Source organism: Monodon monoceros, unplaced genomic scaffold (genome assembly GCF_005190385.1).
Source record: "Monodon monoceros isolate NGI ecotype Baffin Bay Population unplaced genomic scaffold, NGI_Narwhal_1 Super_Scaffold_12, whole genome shotgun sequence".
Taxonomy (NCBI): Eukaryota; Metazoa; Chordata; class Mammalia; order Artiodactyla; family Monodontidae; genus Monodon; species Monodon monoceros.
Window position 1 is genome coordinate 133,082,317 of NW_021703768.1, and position 24,568 is coordinate 133,106,884.

The 24,568-nt window shown below is 37.8% G+C and overlaps 1 protein-coding gene across 2 annotated transcripts in view; it reads right to left on the bottom strand.

Moving 5' to 3' along the window:
* Positions 1 to 991: 991 nt before the first annotated feature.
* SOX30 (SRY-box 30) overlaps positions 992 to 24,568 on the bottom strand; it is a 32,916-nt gene continuing 9,339 nt past the window's right edge. Inside the window, exons 4-5 of one of the 2 annotated variants that reach the window (XM_029217804.1) lie at positions 22,649 to 23,141; positions 992 to 2,049 (exon numbers count right to left, since the gene is read on the bottom strand). In XM_029217804.1, the coding sequence (XP_029073637.1) occupies positions 1,668 to 2,049; positions 22,649 to 23,141 (875 nt within the window). In that variant the 3' untranslated portion in view covers positions 992 to 1,667. The remainder of the gene's footprint in view (positions 2,050 to 22,648; positions 23,142 to 24,568) is intronic. The other variant, XM_029217805.1, reaches the window with a different exon arrangement.

A 24,568-nucleotide genomic window follows, 5' to 3' on the forward strand; every position in this document is an offset into this window, starting at 1 on the left:
TTTACACCTGAAACTAATATAAATTGTAAATGAGCTATACTTCAGTAAAAAAAAGAATAAAGTCTGTGATCAAAACCCAGTTCAGTCACTAAGGTGCGATTAAAATGAAATGGGATAAAATGGCTCAAACTGTCACATACAACGGTGTAGACATCTGTCATGGTGTAGACATCAAATGTGCTGTAGCTCCAATGTGAAGTTACATGTTTATTCTCTACCAAGAAATTCAAGTTTTGGTCTTTAACCACATTCAGATGATATTGCACAGAGTAATAATAAATATAAAATGTGAAAATAAAAATTTTATTGGGAAGAGGAAATGTTACATACAATTAAGTGTATGGTTGATGAAATGTATCATACAGTAACAGCCTTTGCTTAAGGAACAGGTTTAGTAAAGGAAGAAGTTGGAAGCTTAGTATAGGTTTCCATACATAATTTCCAAGCAGTTTTAAGTAAAAGATCTCAATTTGCATAAATTATACAGATCATTGAGAGAAAAGTGTATTGGTTTGTGGTGATTTCTGATCATCAATTCACTTTGTGTCTTGTAGATCTCTTTTACCCTGATCCCAACTCTGGTTGTTCTGATCCTGTTCTAATATGGTTCTCTCCATCCATAAGTGGGCATTTACCCAGAGGCCACATCGCAAATAGGATTTTTTTGCTCATTATGAATTAAACAAATTCCAGGTGCTCTTAAATGAACTCCATGGTTTTAAAGACAGCTGCTTGGACCAAATCTGGAAGAGCTCTTCCATTTAGGGAGTGTTTAAGTCATAGGTACACATCTGTAAAGAGTTTGGAAATGGCATCATAATATGTGCACACCATCTTTGTTGATACAGTTTCAAGTAAGCTAATAGGATCTGTATAATTCTAGAGACTATTAAGTTAAAATGAATATCTGCATGTGGTATGGAACCCATTCTCATTTGAGCAATACTCATTTTGCTTATTTCTGTCTCCCAAACAGAAAACATCCAACAAGAACAATTTTCTCTATGTTTATTTAATTATAACAAAAGTAGAACAAAGCATACCAAATGTAAAAAGATATCTAAAAAAGATGATGAGAATGTTTAGGAACAGAAATGACTAATTTAGCTGAAGGAATTACTCAGGTTCCATTAAAACATATTTGCAACTTATAATTGGTTATTAGTGTAAATTAAATTTAGTAACTGAGCCCCAATTTACTACTAAAAGTTATCAAAATATTTTCAAAATGTTACATAAAAAGTGAAACATCCATAAGTATTACATAAACACCAAACAAAACATCATATAAAGAAAAATAAATGTATCCTGAGATAAAATACAAATCACACTTGTCATGCCAGATTATACACCCCCTTTCCCCTCACATATAATTGTGAGGATTCAGTGTTTTGCACGTTCCAAGATAAAGTAATGATAATATACGCTGATGCAAATTTCAGCCATAAAAATAAACTACTTCATATCTTAAATATTCCTACGATGAAACATCAGGATTCCAGTTTCACTAATCAAAAGTTTATGAAGGCATAAATTGCATTTGGTTTTGACTCCTCAGATCACAGCTGAAAACTCTCAGCAAAGCATTCTAGGCTCTTTTTTTCACATCAAGTGACCCAGAATATATTTTCAGCAATATTTATTTTCTGTACATATTTGTTTTATAATTATAAATTCTTGAGCACTTTTTCTTCTTCCTCATCATCACTGTCAGTGACATTGACTTGCTGGATGTTAGAGGGAGTTGATGTCGGGGCTGTGAAGACACTTTCCAAGGCTCCAGTGTCCAGCTGAGGCACGAGATTTAAGTATTCTTCCCCACTGTGGCTATGACTGTTACAGTAAGAGGTCCCATCCATGCTCTCACAACTCCAAAAATCTTCGCTGTGAGCACGTTCATCTGGGTAGTCTCCATAAGGATAGTCTCTATTTAAAGCTGAAAACATAGCCTCACGGTTCTGGCATCTGTCTTCATAATAACCAAGGCATTCTGGCACTGCACTTGGAAAATTTCCATAGCCAAAAGGAGGCCGACTATAAGGGCACGTGCTGTATCAGAAAGACAAAAAAGGAATTCGATCATAACTTGTCCACATGTTGCCTTGTATACAGACTAACTGAGCAAGTTTAACTGGGGCCTAGAGAGCTCCCAAGATAACTTTCTGCAACTACTTCATGTACTCATCCACATGTTGCCTAGTCCCAACATAAAACAAAGTAAACAACATAAAGCAAAGGAAGCTTATAACTATTACCTATTATCAGCCTCCAGTTTCTTACCTTTGGCAGCCTTAATAAAGAAAAATTACTTATCTGGGCCTTTCTCTCATGATGCCTTATGCCATGTAAGGTTTTAGAAATGCAGACACCTGCTGTGCTGTGCTAAATATTGACACTTAGTAAGCAGTGTAACAACTGTTCTTACTAGTATTTGAAGCAAAATTTACAGGAGGTGGGGGGAAATGTGTAACTGGGTTGAAATCAAGAGCTCTTGGGGTCCCCAAGAGGGATGGGGGAGGGCACTCGAACAGAGGATAACAACTTAATTTTTAAACTCACTTTCAATAATTAATTATATTAAAATACTCAATACCAGAAAGATTTAGAACTGATATTAAAGTGTGGTTTTTAGAGATCTTTTTCAAAAAAAAATTTGGAGTGTGGGAATGTGAAGAATTGAAAAGATCACTTTGCTGTTTTATAAACTAATGGTTTTTCTTGTAAGGCAAATCTAAAAATTCTGCCATTCAAACCCATTTGTCAATTTTTTTAAAAAAGTATTACTCCACTTTTCAAAGGCACAGAACAGGAATCATTGGAAGAGTTATGTAGAAAAGTCCAACCAAAAGTTGTCTGGACTCACGGACTCCATCTAGTGACAGATAATATAAGCATAACAACCATGCTCATTAGCAAAACCCAAGACAAGTTGGGTGTTTCATTTCATGCTCCCACATTTTTTTTTAAAAGGTCAACTTTGTTTCCTTCCCTTTAAAAATATAAGTATGATTGACATAATAGACTATCATCTCAAATTCTTTGTAAATATAGGGTTTCTTCAGTGGTTGGTGTCCTACCCCCACATCTCCAAGTGCTAGGGACCTTGCCCGTGTTCAATATCACAAATATGAGACCTAGTTTCTGAAACGTTTCAGGTTTCCATTCCTACTGCCACATCCTTATTCAGGCATTTTTACTTTAATACATACATCCTGAATGCATTGTACTTGCAGCTACTATGACTTTGCTCGGTAGCTCTTCCACCTTTAGATCTCTCCATCCATTGGATTCCACAAATACTTCAAGGGTGTGCTCAAATCTACCTCCTTCACAAAGCCTTCTTCTCTTCAGCTAGGAACAATTCACCTACTAACTATTCTTTTAGGACTCAATATAGGCAAGATATTACACAAGGTTTGGTGGAGAATTTAATTTAAAAAAAATCTAAAATCCAGGTAGTATATACTTGATATGTGCTAAAGTGTGCTATAATGCAAACATCACACGGTTATATTGGTGTGGTAAAAACAAGTTAGTATTATATCTGAAGAACAAAAAGATCAGTAAAGATAAGAGTAATCCTGGACTTCCCGAGTGGCATAGTGGTTAAGAATCCGCCTGCCAATACAGGAGACATAGGTTCAAGCCCTGGTCTGGGAAGATCTCACATGCCGTGGAGCAAATAAGCCCGTGTGCCACAACTACTGAACCTGCACTCTAGAGCCTGCGAGCCACAACTACTGACCCGGCATGCCACAACTACTGAAGCCCATGTGCCTAGAGCCAGTGCTCCACAACAAGAGAAGCCACCCCTATGAGAAGCCTGCGCACCACATCGAAGAGTAGCCCCTGCTTGCCACAACTAGAGAAAGCCCGCATGTAGCAACGAAGACCCAACACAGCCAAAAATAAATAAATAAATTTATTGAAAAAAAAAAAGAGTAATCCTAAAAGGTTACATGGATGAAAATGAATACCTACAGAAGCATCATGGTGTAGTGGGAAAAGCAATCCTGAGGGGTGTGTAGTGATATTGCAATGTTGTTTAAAGTTGCAATTCCCTAATGATATATGATATGGAGAATCTTTTCATATGCTTAATTGTCATCTGTATATGTTCTCTGGTGAGGTATCTGATCAGGTCTTTTGTCCATTTTTAACCGGGTTGTTCATTTTCTTATTACTGAATTTTCAGAGTTCTTTGTATATTTGGATAACAGTCCTTTATCAGATACATCTTTTGAAAATATTTTCTCCTAGTCTGTGGCTTGTCTCCTCTTTCTCTTGATACCATGTTTTTTGATACAAGGTAGCTTTGTAGTAAGTTTGAGGTCACGAATTGTGAGTCCTCCAACTTTGTTTTCCTTTTTCAAAATTGTTTTAACTATTCCAGGTCACTTAAAATTCTATGTAAATTTTAGGATCAGCTTTTCCATTTCTGCAAAAAAGCTGCTGGGATTTTGAAAAGGATTATATTGATTTTGTAAATCCCTTTGGGAAGTATTGCCATCTTAATAATAAGTCTGCCAATGCATATACATGAATACCTTTCCATTTATTTCAGTCTTCTTTAATTTATTTCAGCAATGTTTTATAGTTTTCAGTTTACAAGTTTTGCATCTCCTTGGTTAGATTTATTCCTAAGTATTTTACTCTTTTTGATGCTATTGTAAAAAGAATTGTATTCTCAATTTCCTTTTTTGAGTGCTTATTGCTTGTGTACAGAAATACAAGTGAATTTTGTATATTGATCTTATACCCTTCAACTTTGCTGAATTCATTCATTCACTCTAATAAATTTTTGTGGATTCTTTAGGATTTTCTATATATAGGATTTTCCATATATAGTATCATGTGTGAAAAGAGGTAATTCTACTTCTTTTCCATTTTAGATGTCTTTTTTTCTTGCCTAATTGCTCTGGCTGGAACTTCTAGTACAATGTTGAACAGCAGTGGTGAAAGCAGACATCCTTGTCTTGTTCCCAGTCTTAGGGGGAAAGCTTTTGGCCCTTTGCCATTGAGTATGATGTTAACTGCCGGTTTTTGATAAATGCCTTTTATCATGTAGAAGAAGTTCCCTTCTACTCCTAGTTTGCTAAGTTTTGAAATCAGGAATCGATTTTTATCATGAAAAGGTGTTGGATTTTATCAAATGCTTTTTCGGCATCAATTGAAATGATCAGATGGTTTTGTTCCTTCATTCTTTTAATGAAATGTATTACCCTGATTGATTTCCTGATGTTGAACCACACTTACAATTCCTGGGGAAAATCCCACTTGGTCTTGGTGTATAATCCTTTTAATATGCTGCTCGATTCAGTTTGCTAGTATTTTGTTGATTCGGTAATTTTCTTTTTTGTGATATCTTTTTCTAGCTTTGGTAACAGAGTAATGCTGGCTTTAGAATCATTACCTCTTATATATTTTGGAAGAATGTGAGAAGGATTAGTATTAATTCTTCTTTAAAAGTTTGGTAGAATTCACCAGTGAAGCTATCTAGTCCAGGGCTTTACTTTGTTGGGAGGTTTTTAATTACTGATTCAATCTCTTGATATATACTTATTCAGATTTCCTATTTCTTCTTGAGGCAGTATTGGTAATTCAAGTATTTGTGCATTTCATCTAGGTTATCTAACTTGTTGGTGTACAATTATTCATTATTATCCTATAATCATTTTTCTATGAGGTCAGAGTAATGTACCCAGTTTCATATCTGACTTTAGTAATTTATGTCGTCTCTCTTTTTTTTCTTAGCTTAGCTATAAAAGTTTGTCAATTTTGTTGATCTTTTCAAAAAGCCAACTTTTGTTGACCTTTTTTTCTCTATTTCATTAAACTCTCTATTGTTTTTCTATTTTTTATTTCATTTATCTCTATTCTAATCTTTATTATTTCCTTCCTTCTGCTAGCTTTGGGTTTTATTTGCTCTTCTTTTTCTAGTTCCTTAAGGTATAAAGTTAGGTTGTAATTTGACATCTTTCTTTTTAAATGTAGGCTAGGGCAGCTATGAATTCCTCTATCAGCACTGCTTTTGCTATATAATTCCTTAAGTTCGGGTATGTTGTGTTTTCATTTTCATTCATCTCCAAGTATTTTCTAATTTTCCTTGTGATGTATTATTTGACCCATTGGTTAAGGGTGTGTTGTTTAATTTCCAATATGTGTGAATTTTCCAGTTTTTCTTTCTGTTATTGATGACTAGTTTCATTCCATCATGGCTAGAGAAGAAACTTTGTATGGTTCCAATCTTTTAAAAATTTCTGAGACTCATTTTGTGATCTAACATATGGTCTATCCTACAGAATATACATTTTCACTTGAGAAGAATCTATATCCTGTTGTTGGGTGGAGATCACGTATTTCTGTTAGATCTAGTTGGTTTAAAGTATCATACAGTCTTCTATTTCATTTTTGATCTTCACCATTTTTGGATGGATGGTCTTCCGTTCATTATTTAAAGTACCCACAGCTAATATCATACTCAATGGTAAAAAGTTTAAAGGTTTTCCTCTAAGATAAAGAACAGAACAAGGATGCCCACTCTTGCCACTTATTCAACATAGTACTGGGAGCCCTAGCCACAGCAATTAGGCAAGTAAAAGAAATACAAGGCATCCAAATTGGGAAGAAAGATGTAAAATGGTCTCTATTTGCAAATGACATAATAATATATCTAGGAAAACCTAAAAACTCAACCAAAAAAACTGTTAGAATTAGTCAGTGAACTCAGTAAAGTTGCAGGATACAAATTCAATATGCAAAAATCAGTTGCATTTCTATACACTAAGAGCAAACTGTCAGAAAAAGAAATTAAGAAAAACAATTCTATTTACAATTGCACCAAAAAGAATAAAATACCTAGGAATAAATTTAACCAAGGATGTGAAAGACCTGTACACTGGAAACTATAAGACACTGATGAAAAAAATTGAAGAAAACACAAATAAATGGAAAGATATTCTGTGCTCATGGATTGGAAGAAATAATATTGTTAAGATATCCGTACTACCCAAAGCTATCTACAGATTCAGTGAAATACCTATCAAAATCCAATGGCATTTTTCACAGAAATAGAACAAACAATCCCAAATGCTTTCTGGAAACATGAAAGACAGTGAATAGTCATAGCAATCTTGAGAAAGAAGAACAAAGCTGGAGGCATTATACTCTCTGATTTCAAACTATATTACAAAACTATAGCAACCAAAACAGTATGGTATTGGCATAAAAACAGACACATAGATCAATGGAACAGAAAACAGAGCTATAAAAAAGCCCATGCATATGTGGCTAATTAATTCATGGCTATTAATTAACTAACAAAAAGAGACAATTGGGAGAAGATAGTAGCTTCAATAAATGGTGTTGGAAAAACTGGACAGCCACATGCAAAAGAATGAAACTGGACCCCATCTTACATCATATACAAAAATCAAGTCAAAATGGATTAAAGACTTAAACATAAGACCCAGAGCGCTAAAACTCCTAGAAGAAAACATAGGCAATAAGCTCCTTGACAACTGAATTGGCAAGTTTTTTTTTTTGATTTGACACCAAAAGCAAAGGCAACAAAAGCAGAAACAAACAAGTGGGACTACATCAAACTGAAAAGCTTCTGTACTGTAAAGGAAACCATCAACAAAATGAAAAGGCAACCTACCGAATGGGAGAAAATATTTGCAAATCATACATCTGATAAATAATTAATATACAAAATACATAAAGAATTCATATAACTCAATAGCAAAAAAAAAAATCTGATTTAAAAATGGGCAGAGGAGCTAAACAGACATTTTCTTCCCAAAGAAGACATACAGATGGCCAACAGGTACATGAAAAGGTGCTCAAGAACTTCCCTGGTGGTACAGTGATTAAGAATTCACCTACCAATGCAGGGGACATGGGTTCAACCCCTGGCCTGGGAAGATCACACATGCCGTGGAGCAACTAAGCCTGTGCACCACTCACCACTACTGAGCCTGCGGTCTAGACCCCGCGAGCCACAACTACTGAGCCTGCGCACTACGACTACTGAAGCCCACGCACCCTAGAGCCCGCGTGCCACAACAACTAAGCCAACGTGCTGCAACTACTGAAGCCTGTGTACCTAGAGCCCGTGCTCCACAACAAGAGAAGCCACCACAATGAGAAGCCCACACACCTCAATGAAGAGTAGCACCTGCTCGTCACAACTAGAGAAAGGCCATGCGCAGCAATGAAAACCCAACGCAGCCAAAAATAAAAGGTGCTCACAATCATCAGGGAAATACACATTAAAACCACAATGATATCATTGCTGCCATTTGCAACAACATGGATGGACCTTGAGGACATTATGCTAAGTGAAATAAGTCAGAGAAAGACAAATACCATATGGGTTCACTTACATGAGGAGTCTAAAAACAAACAAACAAAAAACAAAGAAAACCAAATCATAGATACAGAGAACAGTTTGTGGTTGCCAGAGATTGGGAGTGAGAGGTGAGCAAAATGGATAAAAGTGGTCAAAATATACAAACTCCTTATTTATAAAATAAGTAAGTAAGTCCTCAGGATGTAATGTACAGCATAGTGACTATAGTTAATAATACTGTATTGTTTTTTTGAAAGTTTCTAAGAGATTAAATCTTAAAAGTTCTCAGCACAAGAAAAGAATTATGTCGTATACCGAGACTAATATAACGTTATATGTCAATTATATCTAAATAAAAAATAAATAAAATTAAGTAGTGAAGTCTTCAACAATTATTACATAACTGTGTATTTCTCCTTTCAATTCTGTCAATTTTTGCTTCATATATTTTGGGGTACTGTTGTTATATATGTATGTGATTATAATTGCTATATCTTCTTAACATTTTATTATTATTTTTGGCTGCGTTAGGTCCTCGTTGCTGCGCGCAAGCTTTCTCTAGTTGCAGCGAGTGGGGGCTACTCTTCATTGTGTTGCGCGGGCTTCTCATTGTGGTGGCTTCCCTTGTTGCAGAGCATGGGCTCTAGGCACGCGGGCTTCAGTAGTTGCAGCATGTGGGCTCAGTAGTTGTGGCACATGGGCTCTAGGTGCACAGGTTTCAGTAGTTGCAGCATGCAGGCTCAGTAGTTGTGGCACATGGGCCCTAGAGCGCGTGGGCTTCAGTAGTTGCAGCCCCTGGGCTCAGTAGTTGTGGTGCACAGGCTTAGTTGCTCCATGGCATGTGGGATCTTCCCAGACCAGGGATCAAATCCATCCCCTGCACTGGCAAGCGGATTCTTAACCACTGTGCCACCAGGGAAGTCCCTTCTTAACGTTTTAAAATAGATATGTGGGAGTTCCCTGGCGGCCTAGTGATTAGGATTCCGGGCTTTCACTGCTGTGGCCCAGGTTCAATCCCTGGTCAGGGAACTGAGATCCTACATGTTACGTAGCGTGGCCAATAAATAAATAAATAAAATATGTAATGTCTTTGTCTCTTGTAACAATTGTGACATAAAACCTATTTTGTTAAATACTATTATAGCCACCTCAGCTCTCTTTTGGTTACTACTTGTAAGGAATATCTGTTTTTATTTTTTCACTTCAGCCTATTTGTGTCATTGGATCTAAAGTGAGTCTCTTGTGGTAATTCCCTGGTGGTCCAGTGGTTAGGGCTCTGCACTTCCATTGCAGGGGACACAGGCTTGATCCCTGGTCAGGTAACTAAGATGTCCACAAGCCACATGGTGCAGCCAAAAAAAAAAAAATCTGTTCAGTGAATATCATGTTTATTTTTTAAAATAAATAAAGTGAGTCTCTTAGAGACAAGATTTAGTGTGATTATTTTTTAAATTCATTCTGCCAATCTACCTTTTAATTTAATCCATTTAAGGGGATTACTGATAAGGAAATACTTACTCTGCCTTTTTTCTTTTTTTTGGCTGTACCACGTGGCATGTGGGATCTTAGTTCCTGAGCTGGGGTGCAAGGGTGCAGTGGAAGCATGGAGTCCTATCCACCACCGCCAGGGAATTTCCTCAAATATTTTTAAGTTATTTTCTTAAGTGGTTACCATGGGGATTATAATTAACATCTTAAATTTATAACAATCTCGTTTGAATTGATACTAAGTTACCTTCATTAGCATATCAAAATTCTGCTTGTATACAGTGCCTTCCTTCCTTTGTATTGCTACTGTCCTAAATTATGTACTTATACATTTTATATCTATTAACAGATTTTATAATAGATGTTTTATGCATTTGCTTTTAAATCACATAAAGTTACTAACCAAAAATACAATATACTTGGCTTTTAAAAACAAAAGAAGGACTTCCCTGGTGGTCTAGTGGTGAAGACTCTGTGCTTCCACTATAGGGGGCATGGCTTTGATCCCTGGTCAGGGAACTAAGATCCTGCATGTCTCTGGCGAGGCCAAAAAAACAAAATAAAAAAGATACTTGGCTTTTCTATCTGTTATTTTAGTAACTTTTACCAGTGTTCTTTATTTCTTTGTCTGGCTTTGAGTTACTGTCTACTGCCTTTTCATTTTATTCTGAAATACTTCCTTTAGCATTCCTTGTAGGGTAGGTTTACTGGTGATGAACTTCCTCTACTTTTTTTTTTTTTGGCCACACTGTTTGGTTTGTGGGATCTTAGTTGCCCAACCAGATATCAAATCTGGAGCCCTGGCAGTGAAAGTGCCGAGTCCTAACCACTGGACTGCCAGGGAATTCCCTCTCCTTTTCTTTTCTTTCTTTCTTTTTTTTTTTTTTTGGCTCTGTTGGGTCTTTGTTGCTGGACACAGGCTTTCTCTAGTTGTAGTGAGCGGGGGCTACTCTTCCTTGTGGTGCGCGGGCTTCTCACTGCAGTGGCTTCTCTTATTGCAGAGCACGGGCTCTAGGCACACAGGCTTCAGTAGTTGTGGCGCATGGGCTTAGTTGCTCCGCGGCATGTGGGATCTTCCCAGACCAGGGATCGAACCCGTGTCCCCTGCATTGGCAGGCAGATTCTTATCCACTGCACCACTAGGGAAGCCCTCCTTCATTTCTGAAGGGTAGTTTTGTTGGTTATAGAATTCTTGGTTGATGGTGTCTTTTCTTTCAGCCCTATGCTATGCCACTGTCTTTTGACTTCCCTGGTTTCTGATGAGAAACTGGCTGTTGACCTTATTGAGAATCTCCTGTACAAGATTAGTCACTTCCCTCTTGCTGTTTTCAAGATTCTCTCCTTCTTTGGCTTTGACAGCTTGATTATAATGTATCTCCTTGAATTTACCCTACTTAGTGTTCATTGAGCATCTTGGATTCCTATCTTTCTTTAAATTTTGGAAGTTTTGGGTCAAGCTATTTACAAGTCTTCTTCAGCCTTGATTTCCTATTTACATAGAGCCTAAAAAGCAGTCAGAGGTGAAAGCTTAGGGTCTTCTCCAGTGTTTGCTGAACATGTGTTTAGCTCTGGATATGCTAGCTCTGGATATGTTTGTGCCCTTGTGTACTGATTCCTCAGTATACATGGGAGATTTTCAAAGCCTCTATTCCCCATATATCTCCTTTCCCAGTCTCTTCTAGGCTTTTCAGTCTGTCTGCTGCTTGTCCTGTCTGTTGTCCCTTAACCCAGGCAGCTGTGGACAGTATATACCTTTAAATATTTTCCACAAACACTAGCTGTGAGGCCACTCCAGCTCTAAGGGAATGCTTGGGAGAGTCAAACTAAGGTAAGCCCCTGAGCCAATTCCTCAGGAAGTCACCAGACAAGTCAAAAATGCACAACCATAATGCTTTAAGAACAAGGTCTGTACTGCCTCGTCTAATAGCAACAAGTCACACCAGGAACATGGGTCACCATCCCCTTGGCCATCACTGAAGTAGAAAATGTGAGATGGCTGTGGCAAAAATACCACAGTGCTCTCTTATCAGAATTTAGCAGCTTCTTTCTTCATTAAACACCCCTCCAGCTGATTCTGACAGGTTTTGCCAGCTTAATTATTGCTTCAGTGGAGAGAGAGATTCTTGGGGCTCCCTATTCTGTAACTCTCAGTGACATTCTACCTCAGTGGTGTTTTGTACTTTTCAGAATATAAGTTTTGCACTTATTTTGTTAAATTGATTCCTAAGGTTTTTAAATTCTATTTTATTGTAGATGGAATTGTTTCCTCAATTTCATTTTCTATTTATTCACTGCTACTGTACAGAAATGCAACTGTTTTATATATACTAGTCTTATGTCCTGAAAACTTGCTGAATTCATTTGTTACTTATAATAGCTTTTTTTTGTGGATTCCTCAGGATTTTCTATATATAAGATTGTGCAATATATAAATATAGTTTTATTTCTTCCTTTACAATCTAGATACCTTTTATTTACTTTTTCATGTCTAATTGTCCTGGATTAAACCTCCAATAAAATGTTGAATAGACGTGGTAAAAATGTACATCCGTGTCTTATTCTTGATCTTAAGTGGGTCTTGCTGATCCCCAGTCTTTGCCATTAAGTATAATGTTAGTTAGGGTTTTTTTGTTAGATGCCCTTTAACTAGTTGAGGAAGTTTCTTTGTATTCCTAGTTTGCTGGAATACTTCATGTTCAACATGAAGAAGTGCTCAGTTTTGTCAAATGCTTTTTTTCTGGGTTTATTGAGATGATTGTGTGGTTTTGTCCCTTATCCTATACTACATTAATTGATTTTCAAATGTTAAACAACTCACATTCCTGGAATAAATCCAAGTTGGTTACAGTGTATAATCCTTTTGTTATGCTGCTGAATTCAGTTTGCTAGTATTTTGTTGAGGATTTTTGTCTCTGTATTCATTAGAGATATTGACCTGCAGTTTTTCCTTCTTAAGTTGTCTTTCTCTGGTTTTGGTAGCAGAGCAATACTGGCCTCATGGAATGAGGCCCTCCCATTTTTCAGAAGAGTCTGACTATGAAGTGTGTCTACTGTAGACAACATATAGTTAAGATCTTGATTTTTATCCAGTTATACAATATCTGCCTTTTGATTGTTTAATCATTAACAGTTAATGTGATTATTGAAACAGCTGGATTCATGTCTGCCATTTTTTGTTTTCTATGTGTCTTGTATTTTCCTTGTGGCCTTCTATTCCTTCTTTACTGCTTTCTTTTGCATGAAGTAAATATTTTCTAAATAACTTTTTAGTTCCTTTAACAACTTTTCCACTATTTTTTCGTTATTTTCTTAGTGGTTGCTCTAGGGCTAATCATATACATCTTACCTTACCTGAATCAACTTCAGATTTTTACTAACTTAATTCCAGTAAAATATAGAAATTTTAAAAAAATATGTATTTATTTTGGCTGCACTGGGTCTTAGTTGCAGCATACGGGATCTTCATTGCAGCATGCAAGATCTTTAGTTGCGGCATGCATGCGGGATCTAGTTCCCTGACCAGGGATTGAACCCAGGCCCCCTGCGTTGGGAGCATAGAGTCTTACCCACTGGACCACCAGGGAAGTCCCAAAACATAGAAATGTTGCTTGTATATAGCTCTACTCCTTCTTCCCCCTTTTTGTACTACTATTGTTATATAAATTATAGCTATATGTTATAAAACCAGCAATCTACTGGTATGACTATTAATTTATATAATTTTATGCCTATTAAATAAGCTGAGAAGAGAAAGGAGAGCAAGTATATACTTTGAAGTTTGTTATATTAACCTTTTTATTCACTACTGCTGGTTCTCTTCATTTGTTCCTGTGGATTCAAGTTACCATCTGCCATCATTTCCTTACTCTAAAACAACTTTGCCTCCACCTACTTCCTTATGCTTTTATTATCAAGTATATTACATTTCTATATGTTATAGGTCCACCAAAACAATTATTTGCATATTGTTTTATACAACTGCTTTGAAAACCAGTCAAAAGAAGATTTATACTGTCTTTTTATACTATCTTTTATTTTTTTTTAATTTTTATTGGAGTATAGTTGCTTTACAATGTTGTATTAGTTTCTGCTGTACAGCAAAGTGAATTGGTTATACATATACATTACATATATCCACTCTTTGTTAGATTTCCTATACTATCTTTTATAATTGCATTTTTACCTTTACTGGGCTCTTTGGTATTTTGTTTGTTTGTATTCCAACTACCATTAGTGATCACTTACTTTCAGCCTGAAGAACTCCCTTTAGTATTTCTCACAATGCAAGTGTGCTGGCAATCTCAGTTTTGGATTATCTGAGAATCTCTTTACTTTGGCTTCATTTTTGAAACATGGCTTCACTAAATGTAAGTTGACAGGTTTTTTTCAGTACTTTAAATATGTATTCTGGCCTCCATTGTTTCTCATGGGATGTCAGGTGTTCATTTTATTGGGGTTTCCTTGTACATGATGAGTGTCTGTCTGTCTCTCTCACTTTGATTTTCTCTTTGGCTTTGGATTTCAGTATTTTACTATGATGTGTCTCGCTGTGGATCTCTTGGCTTTTACACTACTCATAATTCATTAAATTTCTTAAATGTGTAATATTTTTCATCATATCTGGGAAGTTTTCAGCTATTAGGTCTTCAAGTACTTTTTTCTGCTTCTTTCTCTCTCCTCTCTCCTTCTGATACTCCTTTTATAGATACACTGGTACACTTAATGATGACTGTGTTCTGAGGCTCTGTTCATTTTTCTTCATTCTTTTTCCGCTCTATTCTTCAGATTGTATAATCACTACCAGTCTATTTTCAAGTTTTCTGATTCATTCTTGTGTCCGTTCAATTTTACTGTTGAGCCCCTCTAGTGAATTTTTCATTTTGGTTATTGTACTTTTCAACTCCAGAATTTCCATTTGGCTATTTTTATAATTTCTATGTCTTTATTGATAGTATCTCTATGAAGAGGCATCATCATCATAACTTCCTTTACTTCTTTAAAAATGGTTTCCTTTAATTGTTTGAATATATTTATAATGGCTTGGAAGCCTTTGTCAAATTTGAAATCTGGGCCCTATCACAGGTAGTTTCTTTTGCCTGTTTTTCTCCCCCATGTACATATCATGCTTTCCTGTTTCTGTGCATGTCATAATTTTTGGTTGAAGTCTGGACGTTTTAGGTAATATACTGTAGGAACTCTGGACAATGACTCTTTCACTTCTCCAGGGCTACTTTTTTTGTTTTTATTTTTTTGCTTGTTTTTTGTTTACTGACTTACTAGACTATTTTATTTTTTATTTTTAAAAATTTTATTTATTTAGGCTATACCAGGTCTTGGTTGAGGCATGCAGACTTCTTAGTTGCAGCATGCAGGCTCTTAGTTGTGGCATGTAAACGGGATCTAGTTCCCAGACCAGGGGTCAAACCCAGGCCCCCTGCATTGGGAACACAGGGTCTTACCCAATGGACCACCAGGGACAGACTATTTTAGTGAAGTCTATTTCCTCTGCAGTGTGAACCTTGAGTGTCACTCCTCAGAGGGCACAGACGTGGACATGAATACAGTCACCCTAGGATGATATTGGTTTTAACAGGACTCTCTTTGACTATCTCTTTCCCTGATTTTTGTGTTAAGCTCTCTGACTCATTTGTTATCACATACAGCTGTTAAGATTCCACTAATTGCTGGTTGATTGCTCTGTTCTCGAAATGCCTTGGGGCAGAGATTGTTCCACAGTCTGATCCAATTAAATTCAGACGGGGTAAATTTTGAGGAGTCTTTGAGGTTTGTTCTGACTGCAGGAGGGCTCTTCTTAGCTGTTTCTTTCCTTAGTTCTCTTTGGTGTACTAGCTGGCATACAGTAGCTGCTTGGTCTCAATTAAGAGGAGTCTCTTTTTATTTGCTTATCACCAAAATCTCATTGTTTTCAAGAGTGTCCTTAGGGTTGAACTTCCCCACACTGTTTCAGATAAAGTCAAATTCCTTTGGGGGAAAGCTTCTGAGCTCTCTGTTCATATGGCAAAATCTCTGGTCTTCTTGGCTTGCCTCTGCCAGCATAGAACATCTCTTCTACGAGTGACCTGGGTCAAGCGTGTTCAGGGTTGCAGTATTCTCTGCCTGTCATCCTTAGAGTTGAGTGGCTATCCTGTTAGTAGGGGCTGAGCGAAGAAAAGGAACCCCCAACCTCTTGCTCACACTCACCATCAACTTAGTTTCTTTAACTCAAGAGCTGGAGAGGATGAGAAATGCTACCATTCTCTGTAAGATATTGTATCCCTTGATTAGGAGCTGAGGGGAGTGAGAGCTACCTTCTTGGCCATACCCACCCAGAGTTGGCATTCCATCCAGATGAACTGAGGGCGGGAGTGAGGGATGGTATTTGTCATGGCTCAAGGGTCATAGACTCTTGCTGTTCTCACCAAGTTTTAGGATGTTTTCTTGAATAAATGTTTCTTCATTTGCTGTATGCCCTTAGGACACTGCCCAGAGAATTTAAGCGGTTAGTTTTTTAAAATAGTTTTCACGAGTTATGCTTGTTTGCTTGGGAGCAGCTTCACAGAGCTCCTCATGCTGCCACCTCAGAAATGAAACTCCCTCTCACTTATCTTTTTAATCATACTATTTCTATTAATATCCTTGAGCTTTGTTTTGGATGCAGTTAATTACTTGAAAACAGTTTGATCATTTCAGATCTTAAGAATTTTTAGATAAAATTTTTTAGATAAAAATTGATTAGAAATTTTTAGTCTAGGCCTAGCTGAAACAAGACTCTCTAAGTATTTAATACCCCATCAAGGTTTTCCAATCTGTTTGGTGAGAACAGGAACTATTTCCAGCCTGGTGTGATTGCTGGGAACTGTTGTCTCTGATTTTTCAGGTAGTTTTTCCACTAGCCTTGGGTAATTTTCCTCACAGGCATACACTGATCAGTATTCAGCTGAATACTCAAGATGGAACCTATGCAGAGATCCAGAGTTCTTGCACTGTGTAGCTTTCTTCTCTCCAGTACTCTATCCTGAGAATTCTAACTGACTTGGTTTCACTGGTCTCTCAGCTCCATCTCCTCAACTCAGGGAGTCTGCAAGGATCTGCTTGTGCCACGGTTTCCAGGTCAGTAAGCTGGTTAGATTGCAAGGCTTACCTCATTTATTTTCTGTCTCTCAGGAATCTTCATATTCATTGCCTGGTAAATAGTGTCTTGAAAACCGTATCTTCATATATTTTGTCTGTTTTTCATCATTTCAGATGAGGGTAGATACAGTTCCTTATATTGCATCTTGGCTGGTACAGAAGTCCTCTTTAAACATTTGAAATATTCATTTTTAGTCTCTCCCTGATTTTCAGTTATTTCAAATTCTTGGGGCGTTAATTCTATTTGTACCATCTACTGACTCTTGTTCTTAATGAATACTTTGCTCGTGTTCCATAATTTTCTAAAGTTCACCTTTAATGACAATTTTCTCCCTTTGGAAATTCCAAGTGGCTTGAATGGTGGAAGTGTTCCTCTAGAATAGTTGTCCCAGGTAAGTCATCCAAGAACTAATTTCTATGTTCATTTATCAGTTTATTTTTTTATTATTTTTTAATATTTATTTTATGGGGGGGCTGCATCAGGTCTTAGTTGTGGCACGTGGGATCTTTGTTGAGGCATGAGGGATCTTTCGTTGTGGCGCGCAGGCATCTCTCTAGTTGTGGCGCGTGGGTTTTTTCTCTTTTCTAGTTGTAGTGCACAGGCTCCAGGGCACGTGGGCTCTGTAGCTTTGGCACGCAGGTTTCAGAGCACGTGGGCTCTGTACTTTGTGGCACATGGGCTCTCTAGTTGAGGCATGTGAGCTCAGTAGTTGTGGCACGTGGGCTCAGTTGCCCCACAGCATGTGGGATCTTAGTTCCCTGACCAGGGATTGAACCCACGTCCCCTGCATTGTAAGGTGGATTCTTTACCACTGGACCTCCAGGGAAATCCCTAACTTCTCAGTTTATCAAGTGGATAGGTTGATTTCAGATTCTCAACCAGTGTGCAGTATAATCTAGGGTTTTGATTTCTAACAGAAGACTTTTTTCCATATATAGCCCTGAATAAAAACAAGTTTCCTTTGTGCTTTCTCTGGGTCAATGATAAAAATCTTCTATTACTTTATCAAGGTTGACAGGCCTTTCTAGGGTCTTAGCTTTTTTTAAAAGTTATTTATTTATTTATTTAGGCTGCATTGGGTCTTCATTGCTGTGTGTGGGCTTTCTCTAGTTGCAGCGAGCGGGGGCTACTCTTCATTGCAGTGCATGGGCTTCTCATTGTGGTGGCTTCTCTTGTTATGGAGCACGGGCTCTAGGCACACAGGCTTCAGTAGATGTGGTGTGTGGGCTCAGTAGTTGTGGCTTGTGGGCTCTAGAACGCAGGCTCAGTAGTTATGGTGCACGGGCTTAGTTGCTCTGCAGCATGTGGGATCTTCCCGGACCAGAGGTCAAACCCGTGTCCCCTGCATTGCCAGGCGGATTCTTAACCACTGCGCCACCAGGGAAGTCCTCTAAGGTCTTAGCTTTATGAAGAGGTTTTAGTTTCAGCTCCTCACCTTGAGCAGAGTCATGACCTCATATCCTCTCCTTATGTAGGCATTAAAACCCAAGTTTATAAATGCTGAGACTATATGAATCTGCAAACTACCCCCAAGACCACTGTACTAGTTTTCAGCTCGTTTGTCATTTTGACGAAGGGGGATTTATTTTCCTTTCTTGTGATTTCAGCTAGGTATTAAATTGTTCATATATAAATTCAACAGTTATAGATAGTTACAGCAGAAGGTATTCCATATTAGCTAAATCTATCATGTTTTGGGACTATAAATTCTATCCTCCAATAAGGATTAGGCAAAATATTGTATATGTATGTAGATGTGCATTATTACAGAAAATAGGTCCAAAACTTCAATTAAATTCTTAAATAGGTCTACAAACCAAACAAAGGTTAAGGATAATTGCTTTTAACTTTAGATCTGTTTGTCTAAAATTTTACAGTTAAGATGCTATATAATCCCACAAATTTAGAATTCTTTGGACTTACCTTCCCTAATAGATACATAGATATAGCTATGTCTGATTATATTTTTTTATACATTTCAAGCTAATAAATTCCCATTTATCATTCGTATCTTTTCTATATCCCTAACTGCAATACACTTTTTAAAAATTAATTAATTTATTTGTTTATATTTTTGGCTGCATTGGGTCTTTGTTGCTGCGCGTGGGCTTTCTCTAGTTGCGGCGAGCGGGGGCTACTCTTCATTGTGGTGTGCGGGCTTCTCATTGCAGTGGCTCCTCTTGTTGCGGAGCACAGGCTCTAGGGGCACAGGCTCCAGTAGTTGTGGCATGTGGGCTCAGTAGTTGTGGCTCGCGGGCTAAGAGCGCAGGCTCAGTAGTTGTGGCGCACTGGCTTAGTTGCTCCATGGCATGTGGGATTTTCCTGGACCAGGCCTCAAACCCGTGTCCCCTGCCTTGGCAGGCAGATTCTTAACCACTGTGCCACCAGGGAAGTCCCTGCAATACACTTTTTGAACACATTTATTTACTCAATGGCCAACAGAATGAAGATCCTAGATATCTCTTGTGCGTATGAAAGTATAAATACTACAAGAAGGCGGAGGTATAGAAGAAAAGGTGGGGTTTCCCTGGTGGTGCAGTAGCTGAGTGTGCCTGCCAATGCAGGGGACACGGGTTCGAGCCCTGGTCAGGGAAGATCCCACATGCCGTGGAGCAACTAGGCCCATGAGCCACAACTACTGAGCCTGCGCGTCTGGAGCTTGTGCTCCACAACAGGAGAGGCCGCGACAGTGAGAGGCCCACGCACCGCGATGAAGAGTGGCCCCTGCTTGCTGCAACTAGAGAAAGCCCTTGCACGGAAACAAAGACCCAACACAGCCAAAAATAAATAAATAAATTAATTAATTAAAAAAAATAAAAAGAAGAAAAGGTGGGGGGTGAAAAGAATAACTAAGAAATTAATGTAGTACAGAAAGAGAGTGTCTCAATAAGCACAGTATGAAGATAGTTAATATTTGAAGGTAGGAGGATATTAGCCCTCACAGCTAGGGATCAGCATTTCTAAGTGTCCATCTGTTTCATAAAGTGACTCCTTGATTAAACTGCCTAAACTCCTTGATTTTTAGTCTAGATACACAGGGCAAAATATCAAATATGTATATCTGGTATATATTTAATATATATATCAAAAGTCATTACAATTACGGTATTGAAATGGTTGAATAATTCCACACGTAAATGGATTAAATTAGGGAGGAAATATTCTTTATAGAAGACTATTATTAGTTGGGAGAAGAGACAATAGAAAAATTGAGAGGAAATCAATTAATTTTGTTATTTAGCCAGGCTGGATTTTACTGAAATATACTATCTAAATAAGCATAAATAAGATCATCCATATCCTTGGGAAAATTATCATCACACACATACAGGTAGAAGTTAGGAGCAACTTAATGTTTAAAGCTGACATACTTGTTTGACATTCTTACATGAAATAAAATTCAGTAAAAAACTACCAACTCACTTCATTTGGTTCCTTTAATAGCATTTTTTTTTTTTTTTTTGCGGTACGCGGGCCTCTCACTGTTGTGGCCTCTCCCGTTGCGGAGCACAGGCTCCAGACACGCAGGCTCAGCGGCCATGGCTCACGGGCCCAGCCGCTCCGCGGCATGTGGGATCCTCCCGGACCGGGGCACGAACCCATGTCTCCTGCATCAGCAGGTGGACTCTCAACCACTGCGCCACCAGGGAAGCCCAATAGCATTATTATTAATTAGCAATAATGGTAGTAAAGATAAAGGTATAGTTTCTGTCTTCTAAGGACATACTTTTCAGAGTTTCTTTTCAAAATGTTCTTTAAACTATCAGATGATTTGTACATTAACAGCTAAATCCCATAAGTCTTGTCATGAGTAAGGAACATAAATTTCCTATGATTTTATCTATTTATTATATAAGGAAACATTTCCTGCCCAAAAGTCTACTTGACTACATGATTTTTCCATTCAAAAATACAGTATGTATTTTCCATGTGATTCTCTGCTAGCAACTAACAGCTACCAATAAGAGAAGCCATTATATTGAGAAGCCTTACTGATACAGTGAAAAAAACAAACATGGAATTCAAAATCGGACAGCAAATCTAAGTTTGACTACTGGCTCTGCCATTTACTAGTTGTGTGACCTTAACAAAGCTATTTAACAGCTGATCAGTTTCTTTACCTGAAAAAGTAAAGGGATTACTATGCCTAAAACAAAGGATTGTTGTGAGAATTATAGATAAAAATGCCAAGTTCTCAAAATGCTAAAAACAATAACAACTAGAGTGAGATTGTGGTACACAACCTGTTCTAGATGCCTCTTTTTCTCCTTTAATGTGAGTAAATACTGTCTAAGTCTTTCCTGTATTACAAAATTAATTATGTAACAAAGATAAAATTTCCGCAGTTTTAGTTTGTGGACCTCGAGGTTCTAACTAAGGCTGATCTTCTCAAACCTACTCACTTATTAAATTCCACCTATGTCCTAGCACTCTTCTTATAACTAAAAAAAACACTGCAAAATTCTCTAAAATTCCTGCAACATCTCAGATCCTAGGAAATAGCAATGAGAAGAGATTATCAACCCCTGTCCTTAGGAGTCTCTTGAAGTTTGATTTCTTGAACTAAAAGACTTCTGAAAGCTATTAAAGAAGAGCCTATTGGGAAAAACAAAACAAACAACAAATAGCAAAATCTCCCTTTCTCCTGATCTGATCCCCTAGTTCCACTTTCTTCCAGTTCTGGGCTAAGGACTTGAAAGCAAGGAATCCCATTATGAATTGAAGCAACATAATATATACCTCAAAAGTTCTTTGAGGCCTTGGTACCCAAGTGGGGAGTAGTTTTACTTTCTAAGTAAGTAACCATAAAAGATTGTGTTAAACACGTAACACTCCATTCTCAACAGAAACCATCTCTGTCTACACACTTAACAGCAACTGAAAAGTAGAGGTTAATGCCACTCTACTAGAATGTTTGCAAAGAAGTTAAATTCTATCACTCCAAAATGAAAAGTTACAAATTTGTTTTCCCTAGATACTTCCCTGTGAAAATAAATTCCTTTACTGGTAATTTACATAATAAACGTTTTGGTTTGTTAAAAAGGGCACTGAGAGGGTATATAACTTCAGACAAGTCATTTAACCTCTTAGATCAAGTGCTCTCTATATCCCTGCTACTCAAAGTGTGGTCCACAATCAGCAGAATTGACATCACTTGGGAGCTTGTTAGACATGCAGAATATTAGGCTTACTATAACTCAGTATAGGAAACTACTGTACCCCAGACCTGCTGACTCAGAGTCTTCATTTTAACAAGATCACATGTGGTTTATATATATATATGAAAGTTTCAGAACCACACCTCTATACAATCAGGGGGTTTGACTAAATGATCTTAAATTAAGGTCACGTATAACTGATTATTTTTTCAAGAGAAAAATCAGATCTGACAACACTGGCGCCTGTATTCTCATGTGGCAACAGTAGGCTGGAACTGAGCAGCAGCTGCCTCATAAGATGGGGCATGCACTCTCCTTGGCTTCCCCAGTCCTCATCTGGCCCCTCCATGTATTTATATTAACTGCTTGGTCCCTATTTAGCCACTAATCTAAATTATATAGATCCCAAGCAGTAATGAGGAAGTTCCTTTTTCAGTAAATAAGAGAGGCCTTCAGAGGTAAAAATTCATTAGCTATAAGTAGTTTTAGGTGAAAGGAAATAAATTGTTCATTTACCTTGATGGGAAGTAGTGAGGTCCAGGTAGGAAGTAAGGGTGATGAAAAGCGAATCGTGGTGGCGTCCCAAATAATGTGGCTGCATGGCCAAGGGGAGGGGGCTGGAAGATATGTGAGTGTGGAATAGGAGGAGCTTGGGGGATTGGAGCACTTCTGGGACAAGTGGAAATGCTGGGATACTCCTTGGGAGGCTGGATGGTAGAGGCTGCAAATCTGGCGTGGGCAGTACGTGCACTGGTTGGAATCCTGCTGGTGCTCTCCAGAAAGACAGGAGCGGGTCTCTTCACAGAGCGACTGGCTCCAGAGTACAGCTGATGAGTGTCCGTTTCGGAGGGCCCAGCAAAGCACTGGGGTAGGAGTGGTGGACAAAGGGGCAAACTTGGAGCCTGGACAGCCACCTGGGCAGTACTGGAGATGCTTGGCTGGAAAACTGTGATGGGGCTTGGGCGCTGGACTGCAGGTGTGGGCAGCTGGATGGCAGGTGGAGCTTCATCTTTGGAAATAAAAATAGCATGGGTCAGGCATGAACTGAGTCACTCCATATTTTTCTTTTTTCAGCAGAACTTAATAAACTATACAACCAGAAGCCTTCACTAACCACCTTACCTAAGAACATCACCACTCTATTTTACCATCTTGAACAAACTGAAGCCATCTTGTTCATTTATTTTACATTCTTGTCTCTCTTTCCCACCTAGATTCTAAGTGCCATAAGAGGAGAGACCTTTTCTGTTTTGCTCACTACTGTATCCCCAGGCCTCAAAATTCTGCCTGGCACAGAATAGGCCCTTGAAAAATATTTTTTGGATGAATAAATAAATGAATAAAATGATTGAGTGATTGAGTGAAAGACAAATACACACAAATGCTGGCACATATATAAAAATGTTTCTAAAAGAAATAATATGAAACTACTGATAGTGGTTACTTTTAAAAGGTGGTCATCTGGAAGAGGGGACAGGGCCGTGGGATGCCAGACTTTCATTTTATACCTATTGGTACTATTTGAACTTTCTATTCTCTAAATATATCAATTTTATTTTACATATTAATAGAGGTTTCATCCTAGTGGTATGGGTCATTTTTCTTTTATTTTGTATACTTCTCTATATTAAACTAAATTATAATTGACATTTAATTTTTTAATTGGAAAAAACTAAAGAAACAATCAGTAAAATTATTTTGCTTTATTGCATTCAATATGAATACATAAGGAAATTCCCAAGTGAGACTAAGACTTGCCATAGGTCAGCAATTTGTGACAGATAAGAAAGGAATATTATCACAGCAGGGCATGCTGGATATAGCAGAATTTTTAGAGGCAAGTGAAATAATCATGTATTTGATCTTTTTGATCCTGAAGAAGAGAGGACTGCTGACCGAGTTGCTGAGTTATCCAAATGACACACTTAGGCTAAATTTAACTCAACTTTTCCACAGAAATACAGAGAGAAGCCAAAGCAATAGATTCATGATCTAGTTTATTTCCATGCAGTTAGGTCTCTGTTAATATAGAAGATGCAGTCCAAGAACAGACCCTGTGGTTAGAAATGTTTCTGTCAGAGGCCAAAAGGATTGTGAATCTTCTCTCAGCCTTGGCCAGGTAACCCTTCCTCTCCTTCCTTCTCTCCAGAGAAGTCAAATAACTACCCCTCCTCCCCCTTAAACCTGGAGGTAGGGAATTAAGGGGTATATCTGTTTCAAGTTGGCCTCTGACGCAGTGAAGTAGAGGCAACACAGGAGCAGGGTGTAGATGAAGCTGTACTGATTCTCAGTTAAGGGTTACATGGACTAGCCCTCCAATCTGTGAGGCACAGGCCTTAGGCCTTTCCTGATTAATCAAACATAATTTCCCTCTTCAGGTTCCCTCAGAACCTATACATCTATCAAACATCACAAAATAGTGTAAATTTGCAGGTC